The following is a 26,983-nucleotide window of genomic DNA, read 5'->3' on the forward strand; positions in this document are numbered from 1 at the left end:
TGAGCAGAAAAGCTTAAAATCTTAGAACACACGATGAAAACCTCGACGCGGATGCTCTACAGCAGCACGAGCCCACGTCAGGTTCCGCTCCTGTCTGCCGAGAACGAGAATCCGAGAGTATGTGCGCGGGCTCTCTCAAACTACACAGTTGAAGACTGGAAAAAGACCAGAGTGATAAGTGTTTCTAATGATCAGTCCGGTTCCGGTGAAGCCGTGCCCACGATCCACCGCTGGATTTGATCTGTTGTTCATGCGGAGATGCTTTTCTTTTCACCACGGTTGTAAACAGTAATTCTTCTGAGTTACTATACCCTTCTTGGCAGCTTGGACCAATCTGGACGTTTCCCTCTGGACTCTCTCTTCCGCCCAGGCGTTTCCACCCACGGACCTGTCGCTCACGCTGTGTTTTTTTTTTCGTTGTTGTTTTGCTTTATCGCACCCTTCTGTGTACACTCTAGAGACCGTGGCGTGTGAAATTCCCAGGAGATCGGCAGTTTCTGAAACACTCACACCAGCCCATCTGGTACCATCAACCGTGCCACGATTAAAGTCACAGAGATCACTTTTTCTTTCTTTTTCTTTTCGTTCTGATGCTCGATGTGAATATTAACCGAAGCGCTCGCCCTGTATCTGCTTGATTTTTTGCACTGCGCTGCTCGGCTGATTAGATAACCGCACGAGTGTATAGGTGCTTCTAACAGTGGACAGTGCCTGTACATAACCTTTCTTCCGACAGCGACTACGTAATTCACAGTAGTAACATTAGTAACCAGGGAATTTCAAGCGCCTAGATGTTGTGATTGCGTTGCATGTTGTGGGTGGGAGGTTTTTTGCGTCAGACCTCATGGGTTTCGGTGTTAACTTTACACCCTCCGCTTGCAGGGGAGGAGTACTCACGCGTACAGGCGCACGTTGACGACGACGAGTTCACCGCACACATCCTGACAGACGAGGCTGAATACAACATAGAGGTTTGGGAAGCTAGCGTCTCCTACTCATCCGGCCGTCGCTTTCTTCGTGTCCGTCCTCGGCACGGCACGGCACGGCCGAGAACCAAAATACATCATCGCTTTGTTCTAAAACCGAATAGCGTTTTAACATCGCATATCGGGATCGTATAACCGAGAGTAGAATGACCCCGCCGATGTCCGTTATGTTGTGAAATGATGACGCGATTCTCTTGTGTGTTTTCCTCGTCTGCCGTGTGCAGCCTCTCTGGAGGCTCACCCGAGGCCAGCCGGATGGCCGCTTGCTGGTGTATCGCTCGGAGGACATCCGGAACGTGAGCCGTCTCGCCGCTCCTAAAGTGTGCGGCTACGTCACAGCCGAGGCCAGTCAGCTCCTGCCCGAGAACCCGCCCACGGCCGCGGCAGCAGAGGAAACGGGAGACGAGGACGGTGAGCGATTTAGAGTTCGCGTGGGAATTCAGCGCTTCCGGATTCCTCATTAACCGCATCTGAATTTCAGTGAAGAGTGTATCCGAATGCATTCGGATATCGAATGAGCCTACAGTACCACTGGCGCAGACAGAGCAGAGCACAGAAGCGCAGAAGGGGAAAATATTGAATATATCGTAACGTTTAATGCGTAGGTTCTCGGCGCTGGGCTTGCCTGAGGTGCGCGCGACCCCTGTCTGTTATTACGGAGTTCTGTGTAGATAGACTATTTTAAAGTATTCAAAAATCCCTCTATTTATTTATTTATTTATTTATTTATTTATTTATTTGCATTTTGTTATGTTGCAACCTTATTCTAAAATGCTTTAAATATCCCCTGCCCATCAATCTACACTCCATATCCTTATAATGACTAAGCAAGAAAAAAACCTGAAATGTTACGTTGCTGTACAGTAAGTCCTCAGACCCTTGGCTATGACAGTAGGAATTGAGCTCAGGTGCGGCCCGTTTGTCTGGATCATCGTTGAGATGTTTCTACGCTTTAGCCGGGTTCACACGGTACGATTTTGGCCACGGTCCGGTCGTCCGAGACGCATTTTGAGAATCCCGAAAGATTCCTATAACCCCGGGCCAAAACCCGTAGTCCGATTAACGGCCGTTGCGATCGAGTTTTTGCTCTGATTAAATTCCGGCAGTGTCGGAAGGTTTGACGCGCAGTCCTGTAGTGTGGTTCCTCCGACTCTTCTCGCGTGCGTCCGTTTTTCACGTCTTCACTGCTGACATGAACGACGGCTGAGATCCTAGAGTGTGACATGGATTACAGCGGGGATCGCGTCCGTACAGTCTGACGAGCAACAGCCGCAGAGGACTATTCAGTATCGCAGTGTGCGCTCGGTTTTTGATCGGAGTCCACTTGTGGCATTTTCAATCGATTGGACATGATTTGGAAAGCCACTCGGCTGTCTGTATAAGGTGTGACAGTCTGAAAATGCATATCAGAGCAAGAACCAAGCCATGAGGTCAGGGGAACTTGCCTGCAGAGCTCAGACACAGGATTGTGTCAAGGAACAGATCTGGGGAAGGATACGAAAAAAAAATGTAATGTTCCCAAGAGCATTGTAGCCTCCATAAGAGAAGAAATTTGGAACAACCAGGACGCCCCTTAGAGTTAGCCGCCTGGCCAAACTGAGCAATCTGGGAAGAAGGGCCTTGGAAAGAGAGGTGACCAAGAACCTGATGGTCACTCTGGTAGAGCTCCAGAGATCAGGTCTGGGGATTAGCAAAACGCACAAAACAATTTCCTGCAATTGCAATTTCTTCACATTCAAGTCATTTTCTGCAAAAAAGCACAAAAAAACTCTTCAGATTTTGAAAAACAACACAAAACTACGCCGCAAAATCGAGTATCTTTGGCCGCAGCGATCACCAAAAAAAAAAAGACGACGACGAATCGGCGAAATCCTGTACACACTGAACAATGTGTGAAAAAAAATGAAGGGGTCTGAATGCATTGTGCTTCAGTTTTATTACTTTATATCGTTTCTCTAATTTAGAGATTCTCTTAAGCCCATTTTACACCAGATCACTGCAGCGCCGCATTTAATACGCTCCCGTGACCGGAGTCACGCCAGACAGACGCGGCACAGTTCCTTGAGCTTTATTTCTACCCAGAAACATTACGGAATATAATATTCCTGCCATAGAATGCCGTACACGACCGTAATCTATACGATATTTACCGTCAGCGATATTACAGCCTGCAGATATCCAGTAGCAGTGGATGCTCTAATGTCGAGTCAAATTCAAACTGAATCACTTCACATTATTATTATTATTATTATTATTATTATTATTATTATTATTATTATTATTTCTAAACCAGGCCGAGAAATGAATGCTGAACACCGTGTTGTGTCTTTAATTTGCTGTGATAACTCTAGATGGTTTGGGACCGTATGTGCAGTCCTGAAATAACAACCTGGCTCATGGTTAGGGTCCGAATACAGCATTCAGCTCTGTTTCGTGTGTATGTAGATGCTCGGCAGGAACCTCTCCTCGTCGCGATGCTTCATTATTTATAGAGGCTTAATTAGAGCTGCTAGTAATGGCACAGGGAACTGATGATCTGTGTGTGGGTTTGGGTTGGGGGTGGCACGGAGGGAGTGTGGATTTCGAAGAGGAATAGTGTTTACTGTTCTTCAGTGCAGATGAGGGGATTCGCGTTTTTAGGGTTGAGTGGAACTAGGGCGTGCTGGAGTCCTGCGGTTTGGGATCAGGCTATTGAATTATTTGTGATTTTTCTCATGTGTAATAATTAAATAGCATTTTTGCAGCAAATAGCGAAACATGGGTTCTTTTGGTTGGCTTATGATCGTGGTAGGTATCTCTGTGAGAGCATCCTTTATTGATTCCAGTGCATCCTTTAGCGAAGGCAGTTTATTCACAGACGCGGTCTGCGTATAAAGATGACGCACGGGTTCTGTTTGCAGCGTTAACGTTCTGCCAGCGTTAAGGCCGTCAGCGTTCGTGGGATACACGACAGATATCTAAAATTGAAAAAAGCACACTAGGTAATGGATAACCTTAAGGCTAACATATTCATACGGAAAGCCACAAAACGTCCATTTTGATTTCATTTGTTGTCCTCGTACCCAGAAGAACCACGGAGCTTGCTTGTTACGTGAGCTATTAACCTCACTTAATCTTGAAGACGCGTCCTCCATCATGAAGGCACGCCCTGCATCCTGAAGAAACGCCCTCCATCCTGAAGACACGCCCTCCATCCTGAAGACGCGCCCTCCATCCTGAAGACACACCCTCCATCCTGAAGACACACCCTCCATCCTGAAGACACGCCCTCCATCCTGAAGACACACCCTCCATCCTGAAGACACGCCGTCCATCATGAAGACACGCCCTCCATCCTGAAGACACGCCCTGCATCCTGAAGAAACGTCCTCCATCATGAAGACGCGCCCTCCATCATGAAGACACGCCCTCCATCATGAAGACACGCCCTCCATCCGGAAGAAACGCCCTCCATCATGAAGACACGCCCTCCATCATGAAGACACGCCCTCCATCCTGAAGAAACGTCCTCCATCCTGAAGACGCGCCCTCCATCCTGAAGACGCGTCCTCCATCCTGAAGACGCGCCCTCCATCCTGAAGACACGCCCACTTTAACATTTTTAAGTTGAAAGTTACAGATTACAAACGCTAAATAAATGTCTTCACTCCATGAGTGCACCCTTTTTAAAAACTATGTTGATGTGCGTCCATTATACAATATACAATAGTCTCTGTGTCAGTAGTCAGTACAGAAATGATAACGTATTAGAACGAACGCATTAATATAAACCTCGTAGGCGTAACTACTGTTTAGCATTACGGATGTAACATTTGAGTTTAACAATTAATATTAATTAAAATAGAAATTTAAAAGTGTTTAAAGTGTTTTAAACACTTAAAGGTATCAACCAGTGTTTACAGGTTGATATTTCTTTTATAAAGCTAAATAATAGGGCTCTGTGAGTAGAGTAACTAGAACATTTTCCCAATTAAGAATGACCACTGCTAAATTCCCTCTTTCTCACACACTTTCGCTAGAGCACCTGAGACTGAGGAGGCAGGCAGTCGATCACAGGAAGAACACATGCCCTCTGTTGCTGGTGGCAGATTATCGGTTCTTTCGACACATGGGCCGCAGGGAGGAGAGTACCACCATCAACTACCTGGTGAGAGCAGCCTGTTCGTGGAGTTTGGAGCCAGCATTTAAGGCTACGGGACTGTTTTAAATTGTAGACCGTTGAAAAACTGAATATATCTTAGCATTCGGCTGGAATCGAGTTTTTTTTTGTTGTTGTTTTTTTAATGTGCACCTCTCGGTGCGTTCGCTGCCAGTTCAGGCTAGAGTAAACCGGTTTCCTGTCCGGTTCTTAGTACAAGGAAATGTGTTGGAATCATTGTATTGATCACACACGTGCTGCGAATGTGGTAGTTAGAAATTAGGCTGGAAATGCCGAGTATTCTTTTAAGGTTGATTAATGAATGATCCAATCAATTGATTGGATTGGATTGATTGGATCAGTTGGCCTGTTGTTATAGCGTTATGAGGTGGGGGTAGTCTAAATGTGAAGGAACTGCTTTACCTCTGACTGTTGCAGAGCAGCGACACTGGAGACTCCTTCCATAAATGTTGCATAAACGTCTTCTTGTAGAAAGCTTCGCCATATTAACCATTCACTATTATTATTATTATTATTATTATTATTACTATGGAGGGCACGGTGGCTCAGTGGTTAGCATGATCTCCTCGCACCTCCAGGGTCGGGGGTTCGATTCCCGTCTCCGCCCTGTGTGCGCGGAGTTTGCACGTTCTCCCCGTGCTTCGGGGCTTTCCTGTGGGCACTCCGGTTTCCTCCCCCAGTCCAAAGACATGTGATTGATGTGTCAGAGTTAGAACGTGTGCGCGATTGTGCCCCCCCATCCAAGGTGTCCCTTGCCTTGTACCCAGAGTCCCCTGGGATAGGCTCCGAGCACACCTTGACCCTGTGTAGGATAAGCGGTACAGAATACGGATGGATGGGTCAATCATCATCATCATTATTATGAATATAAATACATTTTTAAATGATAACACGTTTTAAAAAGCTATTCAGTATTAGCATGAGAGAGCTGCTGTTATAGAAAATGAATCAACACCTTCTAGCCAGTCAGGTTCGAGAATTCATCAGCGATGTCCCTTTGAGCTGCTATACAGATGCACCAATGGACGAAAGCAACTAGGTGTCCGTTCGGACTGAAGAAGACATGCTGTTGATCTGGAGTGTTCAGAGTGTTGGCTGATGTACTGTGTACCTGCAGATCGAGCTGATTGACCGGGTCGACGACATCTATAGAAACACATCTTGGGATGAGGAGTTTAAGGGCTACGGTGTTCAAATCCAGCAGGTTTGTGTTAATGTGTGTCGTCAGTGCTTCTGAAGATCTTCACGGTCATGCCATAACTGCGATCCTTATTGACTTTTGGTGTTGCCAGATTATGATCAACAAATTCCCCACTAAAGTGGAACCAGGACAAACCCACTACAACATGAAGGGGAGTCCAGTGAAGAACAAAGACGTGTGGGATGTGAAACGACTTCTGGAGGTGAGAGAGAAGTTCTCCCAGTACATTTTTGGAGTCATTTCACATCATCATGGTGTATATGTGTATATAAATATATAAAACACTCCGATTACACTCCTATTCGTATTAGTAGAGGATACGGATCAGCCTTAGAACATGGGAATAGATACAGTGACGATATTCAGTATTCAGACACTTTTGCTTTTTTATTTAATATACGCTCTGTGGCCAAAAGTTTGTGGACACCCTTTTGAACATCCCTTTCCTGCTTTAGTCCCTCCTTTGCGGTTATAATAACCTCCACTCTTCTGGGAAGACTTTCCACTAGATTTTTTGGAGTGTGGCTGTGGGGATTTGGGGAGATCTGGGTATTTCAGTTCATCCCAAAAGTGTTCATTGGGGTTGAGTTCAGGGTTTTGTGCAGGTCGCTCCAGTTCTTCCACTCCAACCTTGGCAAACCATGTCGTACCTCTCTCTGTTCAAAAGGAGCGTTGCTGTCAGGTTCCTTTTCAAGTGAAGGGAAATTGTAATGCTACAGCATCAAAAAAAAACAACAACATCCTATACAAAAGTACAACATAGTGTACGTCCAGTGTATGTACACGCAGTATATCCACATCAAATGCACCCGAACAATGCCTTTTGACTTTTTAAAATATAAGCAAGTATGTATTTATACACATAAACAACACTTTATTATATCATATTTATCACAAGTTCTCGGGACAAGACGATTAAACGACACTTGAATGGAAAAGGCAACAGAGGAAAGACTTTAAACATCCCCATCAGTCCGAACGGCTCAATGGTATCCTTCTAAAAGTATAAACCTTCTCTTTCCTGCAGCAATTCAGCATTGACATAGCAGAGAATGCCTCCAAAGTGTGTTTGGCTCACTTGTTCACCTATCAGGACTTCGATGAGGGCACGCTAGGCCTTGCCTACGTCGCTCCCACCAAAGAAGAGGCTCCCGGAGGAGTCTGTTCTAAAGGTGAGGAAAAGCTTCACTCCAGTCTACACGCACACACTGACGGAGCAGTGGAGCTAAGTGATGTAGTGATGCGAATCGTATGCTGGATATAGTACCACAGACTTCATTTCCGATCGGGCTTCTCTTTTTTTTAGGAAGTGACCCGAGAAGCTTCATTGTTCCGTTGTAAGTGGATTTGATCGTATTTAATAATAAAAAAAAAAAAAATAGCATTTGTAAGTTTTATAATATTATTCTGAGTCTCCTGAGACTGCAGTGCCACGTAAGTACTCTTGATGGAGATGACTTGTAATGTTAGAAGTTAAATCGATCTTTCACGGGAAACTTATTGCGAGCACATACGTACCCACTCGCTGATGTCATATTAGCGAGCTAAACCAGCAAGGGAGTCCACAGAAGGCATACTGCAACTAGAAAGTGCGGTAAAGTTTCGAAAATAAAGACACTCACTACATCCCAATTCGCCCACTATCCGTCTTAAATAGTATCCGAGATTAGAACTGCTGGGACTACGGCTGCTCTTAACGCCATACAGACTTCAGATAAATCCATAATGAACTCTTTCACACTATCTGTTGTGACCCAGATGAGGACGGGTTCCTTCTGAGTCGGGTTCCTCTCAAGGTTTCTTCCTCTTAAAACATCTTAGGGAGTTTTTCCTCGCCACCGTCGCCACTCAGTGGCTTGCTCAGTTGGGATAAATTCACACCTTTAATATCTGTACACCGTGCTGATATTTCTGTAAAGCTGCTTTGAGACGATGTCTATTGTAAAAAGCACTATACAAATACAATTGAATTGAATTGAATAGAATTAGCGTGTCCCAAATCATAGTATGTCGAAACGAGGATCCCAAAGGTACCCGGATGGTCGACTATTCCCGGTGGATCCATGGACACTTTTCCAGCTTATGTTGCCCACAACTCCTTGCATGAAGGATTTGCTTCGCGTCTTCAGTATTTAAGTGTAAGAACTTAAATGCTAAGCACTAACCATCCATCCATCCATCTTCTATACCGCTTACTCCTTTTCAGGGTCACGGGGAACCTGGAGTCTATCCCAGGAAGCATGGGGCACAAGGCGGGGTACACCCTGGACAGGGTGCCGATCCATCACAGGGCACAATCACATACACACTCACACACCCATTCATACACTACGGACACTTTAGAAACGCCAATCAGCCTACCATGCATGTCTTTGTACTGGGGGAGGAAACCGGGGTACCCGGAGGAAACCCCCGCAGCACGGGGAGAACATGCAAACTCCACACACACACACAGGGCCACGGTGGGAATCGAACCCCTGACCCTGCAGGCGTGAGGCGAACGTGCTGACCACTAAGCCGATAAAGTGTGCGTAACTAGGCGACAGCGTTCTCTTCCTTTACATGGCATGTCAGTATGTCCCAGTACTATCATACTCTCTTGCTACACACTCAAAAGTATGTACTTTTTCTCGACAAAACGAGTACACACTTCCAGCGCATGGTATAAGTAGGCGAATTGGGATGCAGCAACTTGTTTTCAGACCGGGACTAATCTTAGTCATAAAATGACATGATGCAGTTGATAGTCTTCAGAAAGAATAAAAAAAAAAGTTCTGTAGAAACTGGAAATCTTCCACAAAATGGCAAAAACTCCGTCAAAGACGTGTAAGAAAAGGGCTGACAATGCATCAATCAGCGTCTCGAAGGCGCTCGGGAGCTATTGTTTTTCAACTCTTTTCGGTCCGTATTCAGCAGCCGTTATTACCGAGCGACTGAAAGACGGCCGAAAGTTGACTCACGTTTCTACTTCACCGGTTAATCACCGTTTCATCCTGGTCTCGGGTCGTCTCCGGGAATTCTCCCTTGCTTCTCTTCGTGCCGTATCACATGGCAGTGTGACACTTAGATCCAAACTTTGTCACAGCGAGTGATGTATATCACCAGGTCAGATTTAACAGCAGTCTGATTTCATTAAAGCTTTATCTCTAACTACAGGTGAGTTCGGTGTCCATCCTGAATGATTAATACGTACCCGTATTTGTTTGATATGCTGAAAGAAATACATCCAGCATTGAAAACTAGACAACCAAATCATGAATATAATCCAATCTACCATGTTTTACTGTTGAAAAAAAAAAAATTTCTAATCATTTATAGCCCATTTGCCCAAAACACTGCATCCAGGGTAGTTCTTTGTGGTGCCTCTTGTACGTAAGTGCACCTGTTACTCATCCGAAGGAAGAATGAGCTAATAAAGATCCACGTCTATCACGTTGAGACTAAACCCCGTTATATCTTACCTATATCTTACTTCGAGGCTGATTAACGATTAGTGAATTGATGATTAAATCCAGAACTGTCGTTTTAGCATAGTATGTTCACTTTGGTGTAACGTGTGTTTTTGGTTTTAAGAGTACCCTCATTCGGGAAGTGACCACCGCACCATATACCTGAACACAGGCTTAACCAGCACTAAGAACTACGGGAAGACTATTCTGACTAAGGTGAGTTGAAACGTCAGGTCTCTTTGCTCATCACGTTCACAGGACCGAGATGACGACGAATAATTCCGTCTCTTTCCTGACATCAACAGGAGGCCGACTTGGTGACGACCCATGAGCTCGGGCACAACTTCGGGGCTGTTCATGACAGAGATGACGTGCCATACTGCGCCCCCAGCGAGGACCACGGGGGGAAATATGTCATGTACCCCATCGCTGTGAGCGGAGACCATTCCAATAACAGGGTACCACGTCTTCTAATTTACTATGAAGTAGGGTTGCCACGGTACCGAAAGTACCGATACCGGTAAAATTCCACGGTACTCGGTACCAATTTCGGTACAAAAGCAAAACACAAAAACGTGCCGATTGAACGACGCGCTATTTCATTAATGGAGTTAAATATCAATATAAAATGTCCTTCTGTATACGTCAGGTGTATCATTATTAAAGCTCCTAGGAGTTATCCAGAAATGTCTTTCTGACTGACTGATATTAAACACTCAAACAGTGCCCGTTATTTTCTAACACGTACATTTCAGATATATATCGCTCATCAAAAAGTCTCTGATGTGTAAAACGAGTAAACCCCATCACGTCCTCCTATTTATTTCACCCCGATAACAGTTAAAGCATTAAATGGTTAATAAGGACCGTATTAGCGTTAAGCGCGCGTATGCTAACCGCTAAGTAAGCAAAAACGAGGATGTTTTCTTGCGCTCCAATTAAACGACGCTACAACATTCATAACGCAACCGCTTCCATCATTTTAAACTGCTCGAACTGCTCGGATGAATACCGCGGGTAAGCAGACGCTCTTCCCGAAAGCACGGTTAATCGAGCCGCACTGAAATTTTTTTTTTTTAGGGGCGCAGCTTTTACACGCTTAGCGGTAATAGCAGCGAAAGCAGAAAACGAGCGTCTGAGAGAAATCGGTGAATTTCGCCCAGTTTGGACATTTTCACTTAGGGGTGTACTCACTTTTGTTGCCAGCGGTTTAGACATTAATGTCTGTGTGTTGAGTTATTTTGAGGGGACGGCAAATTTACACTGTTACACAAGCTGTACACTCACTACTTTACATTGTAGCAAAGTGTCATTTCTTCAGTGTTGTCACATGAAAAGATATCATCAAATATTTACACAAATGTGAGGGGTGTACTCACTTTTGTGAGATACTGTAGCTACTATATATACTACTATATATAGCTGCTGCTGCTTTGGCTCTTCTTATTGCACGGCGCACCCATGAAAAGTTCTCGACTGCGTGTCAGTACCAGGTTGACCCGGTATTACCGGTAACTTATGAACATCTGGTACCGTCAACTTTTTTTTCTTTTTATTACGACTTGGTACCGAAGTACCGGTACTTTTGATAACGCTTCTATGAAGTCAGTGTAACGTCGTTAGGGCTGTTGTTCAAACCTCAGACGGCCTTTTTACAGCTTACTACTTAAAGGAAGCGGATCCCCCAGCTCTACGTCTGAAGAGTGCTTACTGAGACTCGCACCTAATCAAAGTCAAAGGGCAGTTATTGATTTTTTTTTTCTTCAATAAACATATAAACCACGTAAGAATATAATAAACATTTTACAGTACACTACAGGTGTTCCTGGAAAGTCTTGCCAAAGACGACTTCTTCAATGAATCTTTCTTCTTTATGACTCATGTTTTGACTCATGATTTTAAGTACTATGACTTTTTGTTCACAGCTGTTTTCCACCTGCAGTAAGAAGTCCATCGTGAAAAGTCTGAGGCACAAGGGCCCGTCATGTTTTAAGGAGAGGAACAGTAAGGTGTGTGGGAACTCGCGGGTGGAGGAGGGAGAGGAGTGCGACCCCGGGCTGGTCCACCTCCACACCGACCCCTGCTGTAAATCCGACTGCAAGCTACAACCTCAAAAGCAGTGCAGGTAGAGCGCCCTCTTGTGGCTGCGAAATCTATGCACTTGAGTGTAATGTACTGGTGATGGAACATGTTATGAAAGATATCTCGTCTTGGTTGAGAATTGTACCTGTCAGAGCACCTGTTCACCGTCGGCCGATGTTCCTGTTGTGTTGGCAGTGATAGAAACAGCGCCTGCTGCAAGAACTGTATGTATGAGAAGGTCGGGAAGCCGTGCCAGGAGCCCATCAATGCCACCTGTAAGGGCATGTCCTACTGCACAGGTGAGCCAAAATCCCATCTAAAGTCTAATCGCAAGTCGGTCTGTTCTGTGTATATATTATAAAACCTGGGTTCAAGATGAAGCGGCAGAGTATTGTACATCACACCCGGTCCTGTGATGTACAGTAACGCAGAAACTGTCAGTTTTCAACACAAAATCACACACACACCAAAAAAACAACCATTTTCCCAACAGTCTTTATTTTCCCAACATGTTAACAGCACAAACTTGTCAGCATCTACATTTAAACAAGACAGCAGAGAACGAAAGAGCAGACTATGGTACAGAACAGAAGAGAAAGAGTGTGTGTGTGTGTGTGTGTGTGTGATGCCTCCGTCGACACGCTCGCGTCTTCCCCCTCTTCGACCGTTATCTTCCAGGTCTGAGGCGTTAAAAAAGTGAGCGTCGTTGCCTCCGCATTCAGACGACTGCAGCGTATCACGACCTCATTGTACATGATATAAACTAATTATTAAAACTATATATATATATATGTGTGTGTGTGTGTGTATATATAAGTGATGAATATATATATATATATATATATATATATATATATATATATATATATATATATATGTCTGTGATTGGCTAGTGCTGTTATGATTGACAGGCGAGAGAGAGCACTTCCTTGGCTCCCAGGCACGGATGTCTGCGGCACCGTCGGGATTCGAACTCCGGTGACAGAGTGAATGTTTTTCTGTTGCGACTCTTTTATAGCACTTTAATATTAATGCACAAAAACACACACACACACAAAAACATTGAAAAGAAAGATGAAAAAACGACACTTTTACTTTATATTAATATCGATATAATATTTACGTTTTATACTGGTGTTATTTTCTTCCGTCAGTGGGTTGGTTTTATTTATCTCATTGTTTTATGATATTATTTCTGACCACATTCCGTGTCATTATTTCTGGTTTTTTTGTCTTTTTCCTTCTTCTTTTTTTTCACTCCGCACTGTGAAACACTCCACGCGGCGTTTTAAGTGTATGAATGGTGCTATATCAGTAGTGTTTATATCGCCGTCACTGTATGCACGGAGACAACGTGTGAAAGGCGAGCTCGTGACATAATACGCTCTGTAAGGTCGATAAAAACGATACGGCGTGTTCGCGGATGTCACGGGAAAAAAATAATAATGATAATTCATGACACGGACGGAATCGGAACAGAGCATTACCGACGCGTTTCCTACAGAGCTTATAAAGGACTTATAAAGATCTTTTAATAATAATTCCTTTCTTCTGGTTTAAAAGGGAACAGCAGCGAATGTCCTCCTCCAGAGAACCTCCCGGATGACACCACGTGTGTGGACAGCGGACAGTGTCTGAACGGAGAGTGCGTCCCCTTCTGTGAGGCTGTCCTCAACCTGCTTTCCTGCGCCTGCAACGGTCTTTTTCTTTTATTCATTCAGTCTTGAGTTCACTAAATGGACACGCGTTAACGAGGTCCAACGATCTGACGCCGTTAGTGAAAATGCTTCTGATCTAACAGACGTTTTCATGTAGCATCTTGGAAATACTGACATCATGTTCAGAATGTCGTAGTATTTGTTTGTTTTATTTTTATATTTAACGTGTTTTCCTGGCCCGCCTCGTTATGTGACGTGATATGTTGTGGGGGAACCCGACCCGTCCACTGTGCCCGAAAAATGACCCCGCTGAGGTTTAATCGTCCGTCCTTTTCAGAGACGGATCGCTCGTGTATGGTTTGCTGCCGCAGTAAGGGGGGTGCGTGCTCTCCGTACCAGGATGACCGGGGAAGCTTCCTGTACCTGAGGAAGGGCAAACCCTGCACTGTGGGCTTCTGTGATGGAAAGGTGAGTGACTCGGCTCTGACACACACACACACACACACACACACACACTACCCAAATATACAAACCTAATCCTTATCCTTTCCGAGAGCGTGCGTGTTTTTCCACATCACGGAACTCTACCTGCGGAAGTAGGAGGAGTTTCGCGGACGGTTATCGGGTGACTAGTGATACGCGGGAGTAGGAAACGAAACCGGGCGCATCTCGTTCGTTTCTCTTCCAGCGAGTGGACTACTAAACACTGACCCCGAAAAGAAAAGAAAAAAAGAGCAAGATAAGACACTACAGTAGCCTACTACTGAAGATCGTTGTGCCACTAGAGGATCCATTCCAGCCAGGAACGTTAATCAGGCGCGGCTGAGATCGGTCTGGTGGTCCGCCCGTATCTTCCGGCTCGGCCCGCTCGATCGCTGGGTGTGAAGGATGACGGCTCATCTGGTGCTAGAAAGAGCAACAAAATGCTCTTAGCGGTTAGCACGTTCGCCTCACGCCTGCAGGGTCGGGGGTTCGATTCCCATCGTGGTCCTGTGTGTGTGGAGTTTGCATGTTCTCCCCGTGCTGCGGGGGTTTCCTCCGGTTTCCTCCCCCAGTCCAAACACATGCACAGTACTCTGACTGGCGTGTCTAAAGTGTCTGTAGTGTATGAATGTGTGTGTGAGTGTGTATGTGATTATGCCCTGCGATGGATTGACACCCTGTCCAGGGTGTACCCCGCCTCGTGCCCGATGCTCCCTGGGATAGACTCCAGGTTCCCCGTGACCCTGAAAAGGATAAAGCGGTATAGAAGATGGATGGACGGATGGATGGATGGATTTATGAAGGTTGGGAAATAAAACTACAATATATACTGTTTTTATTTATTTTTTATTATTAATTGCAGGGTAAATGCATGAAGCAGGTGCAGGATGTGATTGAGAGGTTGTGGGATTTCATTGACAAGCTGAACATAAACACGTTTGGTGAGTCTCGTGTAGCACGTGTCGGAGGTTTTCCAGATGTTACGCACCGCATGAAGAGCGTTGTACGGTGTTCATTTATTTATGTATTTATTTATTTATTTTTCCCCTCAGGGAAATTCCTGGCTGATAACATTGTGGGCTCTGTGGTGGTCTTCTCCCTGCTCTTCTGGATCCCTCTCAGCATTCTCGTCCACTGTGTGGTAGGCTGCAAACGTTCTCCTTATCGCTTTTTAAAAAATAAATAAATAACGTGTCTCTTGTGGGAATTGGATCTAATTTTGTAACGCATCGATTTTTCCTCTTTCTCATCTGAAGGACAAGAAGCTCGACCGGCAGTATGAACTGAACACGAAATCACTCTTTTACACCAGCGTAAGTGAGAAGACACTACGATACACGTGTACGTGCGGGGTAATCAACCGTCCGATCCAAAGCGGTGGAGGATATAGACTCGAGCCGTGTGAGGAAACGGTCCATGACGTACAGGATATACCGCAGCACTGCTGAATGCTGTGTTCTGATTGGGCAGAACGTGGTGTTTACTTTCCTATAACGGAAGTCGTTCGGGTTATAGTTCGAACCCACACGTCTACACGAACGCGCTCGTTCCGATACGTCATCGTTTCTACGGAAATGACGTACGGGGGGTTTTTATGAAATCGCTGATGCCGCGAGAAAACGTTTATTTAGTGGAAGGAGTCTCCAGTGTCAAAGCTGATAGAGATAAACAGTCAGGGATAAAGCTGTAACGCTTTCCAACATGGACGCGACACGCTGCGTCGCTTTTGTTTTAGTGATGTCAAGTGAGAGGGGAAAAAAATTGCGAGGCTGGTGGAGGCGAAGGACTGTTTATAGATGCACCGAGAACTAACTGGTTTCACTGATGTTCCATTAAACCGACATTAAGCTATACACTGGCAAAATGTAGGCGTCGTTCTTTAAGAAATTTCGAAAATGGTTAGCACATGGCAGATCGCTGGTGGTATAAGAGGAATAAAACACACGGAGAGATACGTAAAGATTATGATCTTGAATCCAATCAAAGGACACTTAGGGTGGGTTGCACCAATAAGGATTAAGCCGAAATCTGGATTAAATCTAATAATTCTGTTGCACCCGACGTTAAACCTCGTTTAAAAATCGCGTTAATCCTGGATTTAATTTCACAACGAACCTGGATTAACTCTAATCTTGTTGCTCCATCACTTTAAACTCAGATTTTACACGTTTATTTGTTTTCCCCCTCAGCCTGTATCGGTTACGCGAACGAGCGGTTAATAACGGCAGTTGAATTTTGTTCTTAACTCAACGTTTGAAGTTCACGATCGCTTTGTAGTCACTCCGGAGGAAGTGAAAGAGTTACACTGTTGCTGTTTGGTCACGCTGGAGAATTCGTGTATCTCCACGTCGATGAAATCCGCACGCACCGCGGCGGCGGCGTCGATGGCGGATCCATCGTGGCGGAGAAAATGAATCGTATATGGGTTCGAATTCTAATCCCCGATGTGTTCATGTGTTTAAAATTCAGCGGCGCAACACGACTCGGTTTAAAATAAAGCCCAGATCAACAAATCCTAGATTAGCTCTAAACTGTGTGAATAAACGTATTCATTTCAGATGAACGGACTTCAGACTGACGCGCAGTGATCGGATGTCTTATTGTCGTCGTTTTTTCAGAACGCGGAGTTGCTGAGCAGTCTCGATTCAGCCTCGGTGCGCATCTTTAAGCCTCACTCTTCCCCGGCCGTCTCTGCCGTCCCACGCTTCCAGAGCAGCACCCCTCCCGTCCCTGCCACTGCAGGCAGCTTGACGGCTCCAGCCTCGGGCGTGTTGGCGAGCACGGAGCCTCCGCGCATGGACACCATCGAGGAGGACCCCAGTTACGACTCGCGCCTGGATGAGCAGGTCCTGGAGGAGGACTTCACCACTCGCACCGATGCAGCTCGGTCCTTTGCAGACCTGACTGAGGTCGGAGAGAACGGTCTGGAGAGATCGTTCAAGATGAAGACACCCAGGCACAGCATCAGGAAGGAGACAGAGTGCTGAGTGTGTGCGTGCGTGAGTGTGTGCGTGCGTGAGTGTGTGCGTGCGTGAGTGTGTGCGTGCGTGAGTGTGTGTGTGTGTGTGTGTGTGTGTGTGCAAGCAAACTGACCTTTATAACAGAAAGTGAGTGTAAAGGAGTGAGAGTGACTGCATGAACTCCAGAGGAGGAGCAGAATAAGCAAAGCTTGCATAAGTGAAGTGTGGGCTGGAGCTTATGTAACTCTGTATTCAGAAGTACAGTACGGTTTGGGAGCACGCCAACCCCCTGTAGTGTGAACAAAGAGTGTTGCTTATGTTTACGTAACGCTCGATTTAGCACCGGAACCGCAGTGACCACGGGGTGCGCATACATTCAGCTGGAGTCTTAACGTACCGACTTTGCGTTACGAATTTCAAAAGGTACACTTCAAGTCTCTCACTTCCGTGCTCCAGGCGTCTGCGGTAGCGAGAAACACCTCGGAACGAAACGGACGTCTCCGGATGCTTTTGAACGAGTTACCGCGGGACGAACCGACACCACGAGTGACCCGTTCCGGCGTCCGATGTGAACAATGACTAAAGCTCTTAACCCGCATTCACGTGATTTGACGCACTGCGTCGCTGCCACGTGATTGGCTGATTGGGATAACTGCGTGAATGTGCAGGGGTACCGGTGTTCCTGTTAAAGTGCATGGTGAGAGTATAAATATTTGAAAAGGCATTTCTACTACAATGACGAGCACAATATGATCGTGTTACATCGTTAGGGCACCTTTCCGTATTTAAAGGTGGCGTATCTGTTAACTTTTAACACACCGACGCAAACTGAAACAGCGCTTTTCTTTCGTTTGGACACAGAGGGTTCCCGCTAACCACACTGGACCGGAACCGTGTATCTATACACACCTGACCGGATTTATTATTAAGGACAGCTTTATTATTTAAAAAGGGAGTGAGGAAAATAATCATTTGTTTACATGCCTGTTTAGCTGTTCCAGACAGGTGTCATATATTTACTAAGGTGTGCACTGTAAACTAGATCTGTCCATCAAGGCTTTCGCTCATCCGGGTCATTAAAACGAGTAGGTGATTGGACGAGTGCGCAAACGTCTTCAAGAGTCCATCACAGGTCTCGTTGTCTTCAACTACTGCTACTATACCGTTTATTATTATTATTATTTTTTATAAACCTTCGTTTGCTACTATAATACTGTGCATCTTTATGTGTATACTGTTACATTTCAGCTTTACGGCACTCGGTGATATCCTGGCAACGGGCGTACAGTGTGCTTGTGGGATTACGGACCGCGTCAGGCTCAGCTCATCGGCCGATTACCGAGCAGCGGTGACGAACGGGAAACACTCAGCTATGTGATCACGTTCGATTTTACGAGTGAGCGTTAATAAGGACGCGGGTGTGATGCGTCAGTGTCGGTAATCTCACAGGTATCTCATGATCTGTTCTCACGAGTACTTTAAATGACCCCCCCACAAACTTTACTCAGTAATTATCACTGCGCACGTAAACAGTCGTCGAGTTTGAAAATGTCATCAACAAAAACATAAAACTTTGCAGGACTGGGAACCGAGCGGTGCTGCAGCATAGGGGTCGGAATCTCTACGTTCCCAGTTCAGGGATTCAGGCTGGGAGGAAGTGATTATAAACAGATTCCTGATGCAGCCTGAATTTTTAAAAATTTTTATTTTATTTATTTTTTTTTTTTAATAAACCCTACACTATGACCACAGGTTTTAAAACTTAATCTCAATTTTATCCATCATCAGGAAACAAGCACGCTTAATATACGTCTATTTCATTTTTCATGGGATATAATTTGGTACCGTTTACATATTTTACGTAAAAACACGTCTGCATAAGCTTCTGTAAAAAAAAAAAAAAAAAGAAAGAAGGTATTTTTAATTTTTAAAAATTTTTTATAAAAGAATTACATTTTGTGCACGCTTGCAAAAACCTTGAACTGAAATCTTTCCAACAAATATATTTGTCCTAAAAAAAAAAAAAAAAAAAAAAGGGAGATATTTTTCTTCTCATATAAAACACCTTTTAGTTTTCTTTTTGTTTAAAAGTGTTTTGTGCACGTCGTGTGTTATGCAAACTCCTAGAGTAGACATATCTGATGTGTTCATGTAAATAGCAGATCCGAATATTTAGCGAGTATTGATTGAATGTTTTTGTGTTAAAATAAACTGCTGCTTTTCATTCTAGTTTTTTTTATTGATTTTTTTTAAACGTGCATATGATTTCACTGTCAGTAAATCCTGATTACTTGACTCGGGGGAGATATTTGCGTGACCTCTGTGTGAGTGCAATGCTTTTGATATTCGGTGAACGTCAGCAGGACTGAAGTGCTGACGGGAGCACTGGAGCCTCGTCGAGCGTCCGTCGTCTCTCCCTGTGAAGGGCGTCGTTCCGTACAGTAAACCCGTTTAACCCTTAACACGGGCCGAGTTTGTGTATGTACGATATTAGAGCACGATGTGGTCTGGAGATGGTTTTTAATGGACGATACCCGTCCGTACAAATCACAGTTTCTCATCTTGAACATATAGAAATAAAAGAGAAGGTGGAAATGAATACGATTCGTTTAAACGGCACGAGTGTTTGACTTGTTTTATACGACGGTCGACACTCTTTCAGACCGAGAGGTGGAAGTAGAGGAGGAAGGGGGCGGGGGGGGGGGAGTTGCCTCGTTGCCTCGTGCTCGTCCTCACATCACATCACAGGATTCATGGCGTCGTAGAGCCTCTGCACGGCGTGTTCCACCATCTCTCTGAGAGAATCGTCGTCCGCGCTGCCTTCCTCGTAATCCACCGTCTGCACGCGAATATTAATAACGATCATAAACATACAGTTAACGTGAAACGGACAGAACGACGTGTAATATGACCGATAATAACAGGACAGTCTGTTTTCCTTTAAATTGAACTCGCTCATCATAAAAGTGTAAAAACATACACGACAATTATTTCGTTAATTATTTCGGTAAGCTTCACTGACCAGAATCACTCTTTGGGTTGCAGTGTTCGAAAAGTTCATAAAAGCTACGTAAGAAAAGTTTTCTACCGTATATAGACTTCTATTATAAGCGAGTCTGGAGTAAAAATATAGTTTCTTTTCTTAGTACAGGAAGCATGTGCGGACACTGTGGTATTGTGCTTATTTATATGCATGTATTTATATGCATCAAGCACAATGGTGGAAAGAAAGAAAAAAAAAAATACTGATTTGAGGGAAACTGAGAAGTTCGTGAGCTTGAGAAAGTGAACAGGGTTTGAAAGGATGTGGAACGAGTATGAATAGGCAGGGGTACGGGAGTTTTAAAGACGAGGTCCTGTTAGAAGTGAATGAGATCACTGAGGACTTTTGTAAATGAGGGAGGATTTTGAAATGCATGTCGCACACACTCACACACTCGAGCATGATACTCACCCTGGTCTCCAGGTTAATGTAGGCGGTTTTGCCATCCACTGTTACAGACAGATTGTGTTGGTCCTTAAAGTCTACACACTCCTCACCAAACATGTCACTGTATAGAGGAGAGGGGAAAAGAAAGAAAGAAAGAAAGAAAAAAAGCACGTGGAAGCATATAAGCTATAAAACCAGACTGGGGTTAAAAATACAAGAAGGCCTGCTTACTGGAACATGATCCGTAGTCTGCTCTGGAAGACTTCCATATCCACCTTCTCCTCTGTGGGCTGTATGACTGACAGAAGAGAGAAAAATGTTCAGGATGTTACGAAACCTGAATACCGTGATGGATACAACGCGTTGTAAAAATGTCTTCGAGTATCGAGATATGAAACATGTTCTCACGTTTCTGAGCTTTCGGATTCGACTGCACCTCCAGAACCACGGTTGCGACTGCATCGGCATACATATCGTTCAGGGGGTTGGCAATCCACTGTGACAGACACACAAACATTTATTCTTCCATCGGTATTCTCGCAGCAAAATTTTTCGAAAGAGAAATTCAAGCACGCAAAACTGCGAACATTACGATCAGCCTTATCAGTACAACTTATTTAGAAGAATAGGGAACAAAGTTCAAGCTAAATACGACATAAAACAAAGGCAACCTGAGCAAATACACAATACGGTTTTTATTTATTTTTTATTGAAGAAAAAAAAAAGAAGAAAAGTTATCAAACACCTGTGATCACCCATGTGAAAAACTAATTGCCCCTTAAACTTAAAATCTGGTTGTGCCACCTTTAGCAGCAATGACTGTAACCAAACGCTTCTGATAACAGGAGATCAGTCTTTCACGTTCTTCTAGGACTAGGATTTACTCCTACGCTTTGGATCGTCGTCTCGCTGCATAATCCAGTTGCGCTCCAGTTTCAACTTACGGACTGAAGACCAGACATTCTCCTTTAGGATTTTCTGGTAGAGAGCAGAATTAATGTTTCCTTCAATTACTGCAAGTCGCCCAGAACCTGAAGCAGTAGAGCATCCCCACACCATCACACTGCCTCCACCATGCTTGACCGCAGGTATGATGTTCTTTTTGTGTAATTCTGTGTTTGGTTTACTCCAGATGTAACGGGACCCGTCTTCCAAAGAGTTCCACTTTCGACTCATCAGTCCACAGAACATTCTCCCAAAAGGTTTGAGGATAATCAAGGTGTGTTTTGGCAAAATTTAGACAAGTCTTAATGTTCTGGGTTAGCAGTGGTTTTCACCTCATCACTCTTCCATGGAGCCAGTAACTATTAGTAACTATGGGGGCAAATACATTTTCACACAGGCCCAATTGGTACTGGATAACTTTTTTTCTTCAATAAGTAACTATCATTTAAAAACTGTATTTTGTGTTTACTCAGGTTGTCTGTTTTATCTTGCATTTTGTTTTAATTTCAGGATGGGGGCAAATACTTTTGTTTTATACCAAATACAAGAAACAGAAAAATACAATACCAAAAAAAACCCTAATATTGTCCAGCTGTTTCTTTTTTGTTTAGACGTATGCACGTTACAAACCTTGAAAACAAAAGCTTTTTTCATAACGAATCATTTTAAAGATTCATTTCACGAATCTCACTGACTCCTGTATATTACTCTATAATAACTCCCATCTCACCTCCAGTATGACCGTATTGGCATCATGAATCAACGTGATGCTGTTAAAGATCCTTAGTGTGTTTTTCTCCGCAGTCTCCACCTCTTCTACGTGCCCTAAAACACACAAACATGGATGCTTTCCTTACCGCCAGCACCACTCACATGAACGCAGGTCTGCTTTGTGTAGTGCTTTCCTCAAACGAAAGCCGTTTCACGTACCACATCGGAAAAGGAGAGAAAAAACGTACTCGAGACTTAATTTAAGTCTACAGACGCAGTCGGAAAATGCTGGAGTAGTTCTTTAACGACCTTGACGGCAAAATACGAAGGCACCGACGCACGTCGATTCAGAGTACACACCTGCTAAGTGACGTAGCTGGCTGTGGAGTAAGGAGAAGGGTCCGGTGAAGGGAATGGCTTGCGTCTGCTTCACTGTGCTCATAGACAAATCCGTATAATCTACAAGGCAAGAGAGATCGGTGAGGATGACGTGCTGTGCGAATGCATTCCGAGTATCTTGGGAAAGCGCACCGACTCACTGGAGAGGTCCGAGGGTGTGAGGATGTGATAACTAAAGTTGCGTTTCACCAAGATCCCAGAGACACGCTGACCCTGCGCACACCTCTTATCAGCAAGAGAACCCATCACCTGGACGATCACACACACACACACAAAAGGGAGCATTAGTCAGTTTAATCTAAAACCATTATATAAATAAATCCTTTGTCCTAACGTTGACACTGGAATGAGAACGCAAATAAGATGTGAAATATACAGCTAGACGTACTGACTAATTAAAGGAGGACACTAAACAGAAGACAGTAGAGTTCTCACCTTGGCCAGCTTCTCTCCTCTGAAGTTGAGTGTGACCGCTTCAGTGTTGCGGGGATTATGTACCTCGATGCGCTCGTCATCGTTTTCTTCATACTCTAAAATGAGCGCTGCCTTGAGGCGGGCCATCTCGTTCTGCTCTCCATGCACCAGGATCTGAAAACGCCGGGCCAGTCAGTAACGGAAGTTTCTCACTGCAGAAAAGAATCCGAAACGTAAAGGTGGGGAACAGTTTACAATGAGCCAGCTCACCACGTGGGGCGGTTTGAGTGCTCGGATGAACTCGCTGGTCTGCTGGTAGTCGGTGTGAGCCGAGAAGGAAATGTAGTCCACAGACATCTTCAGCTGCAGCTTCTGGCCCGACATGGTGGTGATCTCCTCCGGCTCAGACATGATGTGCTACGCAAGGGAATTGTTTATTAGCCTCTTGTATTGGTGAATCCCAATTCTTATGTTGGTACAGCGTTCTCACTCTTTAGATAATCTTTTTTTTTTGTTGTTGTTGCTAAAATATGCTGTCCTGAACTCAATAGACCGATTTTACTCCACTTCAATCACATCACGTCTCAATATTTCAAGGACATTTTTATCTGTTGACCATGACGGAAAAACTAGCCCGTGAAATTTTCCAGGATGTTGCGAGAACCCTACATCCATCTAGCCATCCATCCATCTTCCATACCACTTATCCTACACAGGGGTGGCGGGCAGCCCGGAGCCTCTCCCAGGGGACTCGGGGCACGAGGCGGGGGAAACACCCTGGACGGGTTGCCAACCCAGCGCGAGGCACAATCAGAATCGCACACACTACGGACACCCTGGAAACGCCAATCAGCCTCCAACACATCTTTGGACTGGAGGAGGAAAATGGACTACCTGGAGGAAACCCCTGAAGCATGGGGAGAACATGCAAACTCCATGTTCTCCCCAATTCGATGGCTGCGCATTGTCGGAATTTCGACCCACGAGCTCCTCTACCTTAGCGAGTGTTCCCTCCACACAGTAGCCAGCAATGATCACACCGTTCCTCTTGTCAGTGCACCAACTCTCAAACAGCTCTCTGGAGAGGCCACTCTGCATCATACCAGGAGACGCCATCACCACGCTGGGGCCGATGTCATCGAAATGGTCCATGCTCTGCAAAAGATGGAGTGCGCGCCGGTTTAAGCTGTTTTTGCACACGCCGAGCCTATTTCATCGGAGAACTTTTTGAACGCGTACAGTGGTAGCAGTGAGAAAGCACAGAAACAAAGCTGCACGCTCTAGAGTACGTTACAATCAACATCACGGCTTTGCTCGTATTGTTTGAAGCTAGACTTTGGTTTGATGTTCAAGGTGTCTGAAGGCATTTTATTCGACACGGATACTACTTCCGTTACATTTCTCACGTCACCTTCGCCGCGTTTGCGTTTTAAACGTAGCCGGGCTACATGCCGAGGGGTGAAGGAAGTGCAGTTCAGGCCAAATAAGCACTGCCTAATGTTTCATCCTAAAGAAACCATTAAGACTCTCACCTTGAGGTTGCTGATGTGCTTGAAGACAAAGGGGTTGTTGATGTTGATGGCTTTGCGGATCTTGTCGTTCATGGCATTGACGTAAGTCTGGTACACAGCCATACACTTTTTGGCCAGGGATGAGGCATAGTAAATCGGAATGTCATGAAGCTCAGGATGATTCTGCCAATATTCGTCTGAAAGAGCGAACGTCAGAAATCACAGTAACACTGCACTCACTGTCCGCTTTAACACCCGTACCCTGTTCGTTCATGCAAATAATCCGATCGGCCAAACAAGTGGTAGCGGCAGAAAGCATAAAATCATGCACTCAGTGTTCACGTCAAACAACAGAATGGGGGAAACGAACAAAAAAATAATGCCATCGCATGATTGGCTGATTGGATAACTTCATGAATGTACAAGTGTTCCTATTAAAGCGACCCGTGAGTTTATGTTCTCGACATCAGGTCGGATAAGATTTTCTAACGAGGAGTTCTCACCAAGGATGAGCAAGAGCTCCTGTGCTCGACCCAGAGCGAAGACTGGGATGAGACAGCGGCCTTCCCGGTTCACGATGTCATGGACCGTGTTACAAAAACGAGCTTCTCTTTCCTCTCTCTTCTCATGGATGTGGGTTCCATACGTAGACTCCTGTACACGGGAAGAGAAAGGGTACAGGCTATTGTGCTGGACTGGACTGGGTGAACAGAACACACTGTCACACTGCCTGTGAATGTAAATGGTTAGGGTTAGTCTCTATAAGATCAAGATTCATTAGGAAGGGTCTGTTACTCACCGTGATTAGGATGTCTGGCTTAACGCTGGGAATCTCTGCTGCCATTAAATGTCTGTCTTCTTGGCGAGAGAAATCTCCCGTATAAAGAATCTTTATTTCAAAAAACAAAACAAAACGAACCAAGCAAGGACATCAGCTCTGATTGTGATCTGTGATGGTGTTTATAAATGAACTAATCACCTTCACCTACCTTCACACCGGCAATCTCGATCATGAACATGGCTGCACCCAAGACATGGCCAGCATGGTAGCACCAGAACTTAATACCAGCCACCTCTTTCACCTCGTGGAAGTTGATCGTCTCGATCTTGTCCATGCTTTCTTCCAAGTCTGTCTCTGTGTACAACATGTCGTCCGCTGAGATATTACTGCAGAGACAGGCAGAGGATGTAGAAGATTACTACCGCTCAGACATTTTAAACCATTATTCGCTCTTATCCAACACAAAACGCTGCTGGGGGTGTCTACCTGACTTTCACGTAGTCTGAAAGTAGCCAGCGGTAAATGGCTTTAGTCGCATGGGTCATGAAAGTCCTTCCTTTATAACTTGTTTTCTGTAAAAACCACGGCAGGGCCCCACAGTGATCCAGATGGAAGCTAAGCAGGGGGAGAAAAAAAAAACTGGTCTTAAAAACAGTCCTGGTGTAAATACGTAAAGAAATAAACACCACTCAGAGAATCACACCCACTGGCTGATGAGGAGTAGATCAATTTCAGCAGGGTCAATCAGATCAATGTAAGGCAACGCATCCATTCCCTCTAATCCAGGGTGGATACCACAGTCCAGCTGAGGAAGAAATCATTAGTAAGCCAACGGGAGACTAGTTTACATGATCACGTCTTACTTCATAAACAAGAAAGGCCATGTAGTAACAAACCTACCATGATTTTACGTCCCTTGAATTCCAAAATGATGCATGATCTGCCCACTTCTTGACCAGCTCCCCTGTCATGGTAGAGAAAACCAGATATGACAAACAAGAATTTGTGGAAATGTACCAATAAATCAATCAATCAATCAATTAATTTAAATTATTTGAGCAGTATTTAAAATGACATTTGACTTTTTTTTTAGTTAAACAATGAGGAGTGAATTTCCAACAAACTATTTTTCTCGAGTGTCTTCACACTGAGGTAAATATTGTAAGTGACGTCATCAAAAGACTAGAATTTTTCCCCCTTGACAAATTATGCAAATGTTCTCATTTGCATAAACATGTTTAATCGAACTGCATAAACAAATGTAATTTTAAAAAGCTCCGATATAAAAAAAATAATAATAATAATAATAATAATTGTAGGAATCTTAGCAATCAACTCGCAAACACTGACTGCGATATAATTGTGTATTGTTTGTTTATTTATTTATTATTATTACCATATTCACCTGTTTTGTCTTGAAATTTTATTTTTATTTTATTTAAATTTTTACAGCCGATAAAAAAAAGTGCGTTTATGAATATTTTTCTCTTATGGTCATTTGAACGCTGGCAAAAAAACAAACAAACAAACAAAAAAAACATTTTATATCTTTACAAACAGGTGAGTTAGCAGTGCTATAACAGACATTTAGCTAACATGCTAACTTGGCCGCATTAGGTTGAATGAAACTCACAGCGGTCTTATGAGAAGCTGGTCGCTTTCCTCAGCGGGAACAGGTACATCCGACTTCCGCTTTGTGGCCATATTTACTTAAAGAATTTCACAAATGTTTTAAACTATTAACAATTACTCCATTCCCATCCAGTGCTTCTGTTCAATGCGTCTGAACGTGATTCTCATCAACAAGGGACCAC

General features: G+C 44.4%; 2 protein-coding genes across 2 annotated transcripts in view; one reads left to right on the top strand and one right to left on the bottom strand.

Moving 5' to 3' along the window:
* adam17b (ADAM metallopeptidase domain 17b) overlaps window positions 1-19,207 on the top strand; it is a 21,581-nt gene extending 2,374 nt beyond the window's left edge. The window contains exons 4-19 of the mRNA XM_017455829.3: window positions 883-971; window positions 1,211-1,397; window positions 5,006-5,133; window positions 6,263-6,349; window positions 6,438-6,548; window positions 7,374-7,518; window positions 9,920-10,011; window positions 10,101-10,253; window positions 11,721-11,920; window positions 12,073-12,176; window positions 13,441-13,575; window positions 13,873-14,003; window positions 14,881-14,959; window positions 15,071-15,159; window positions 15,275-15,331; window positions 16,637-19,207. Coding sequence (XP_017311318.1) covers window positions 883-971; window positions 1,211-1,397; window positions 5,006-5,133; window positions 6,263-6,349; window positions 6,438-6,548; window positions 7,374-7,518; window positions 9,920-10,011; window positions 10,101-10,253; window positions 11,721-11,920; window positions 12,073-12,176; window positions 13,441-13,575; window positions 13,873-14,003; window positions 14,881-14,959; window positions 15,071-15,159; window positions 15,275-15,331; window positions 16,637-17,005 — 2,156 coding nt within the window. The 3' untranslated portion in view covers window positions 17,006-19,207. The remainder of the gene's footprint in view (window positions 1-882; window positions 972-1,210; window positions 1,398-5,005; window positions 5,134-6,262; window positions 6,350-6,437; window positions 6,549-7,373; window positions 7,519-9,919; window positions 10,012-10,100; window positions 10,254-11,720; window positions 11,921-12,072; window positions 12,177-13,440; window positions 13,576-13,872; window positions 14,004-14,880; window positions 14,960-15,070; window positions 15,160-15,274; window positions 15,332-16,636) is intronic.
* Window positions 19,208-19,481: 274 nt separating this feature from the next.
* cpsf3 (cleavage and polyadenylation specific factor 3) lies at window positions 19,482-26,983 on the bottom strand. Its single transcript, XM_017455830.3, has 18 exons — window positions 26,803-26,983; window positions 26,070-26,133; window positions 25,877-25,974; window positions 25,656-25,784; window positions 25,378-25,555; window positions 25,188-25,277; window positions 24,892-25,042; window positions 24,410-24,585; window positions 23,874-24,032; window positions 23,148-23,294; window positions 22,899-23,051; window positions 22,604-22,712; window positions 22,425-22,523; window positions 22,084-22,178; window positions 20,817-20,904; window positions 20,640-20,706; window positions 20,433-20,529; window positions 19,482-19,817 (listed from the first exon to the last, which is right to left on the bottom strand). Exons 1-18 carry the CDS (start codon window positions 26,871-26,873, stop codon window positions 19,716-19,718), a joined length of 2,073 nt encoding a protein of 690 aa, XP_017311319.1. The 5' UTR covers window positions 26,874-26,983; the 3' UTR covers window positions 19,482-19,715.

The sequence above is a fragment of the Ictalurus punctatus genome, chromosome 25 (assembly GCF_001660625.3).
Source record: "Ictalurus punctatus breed USDA103 chromosome 25, Coco_2.0, whole genome shotgun sequence".
Classification (NCBI taxonomy): Eukaryota; Metazoa; Chordata; class Actinopteri; order Siluriformes; family Ictaluridae; genus Ictalurus; species Ictalurus punctatus.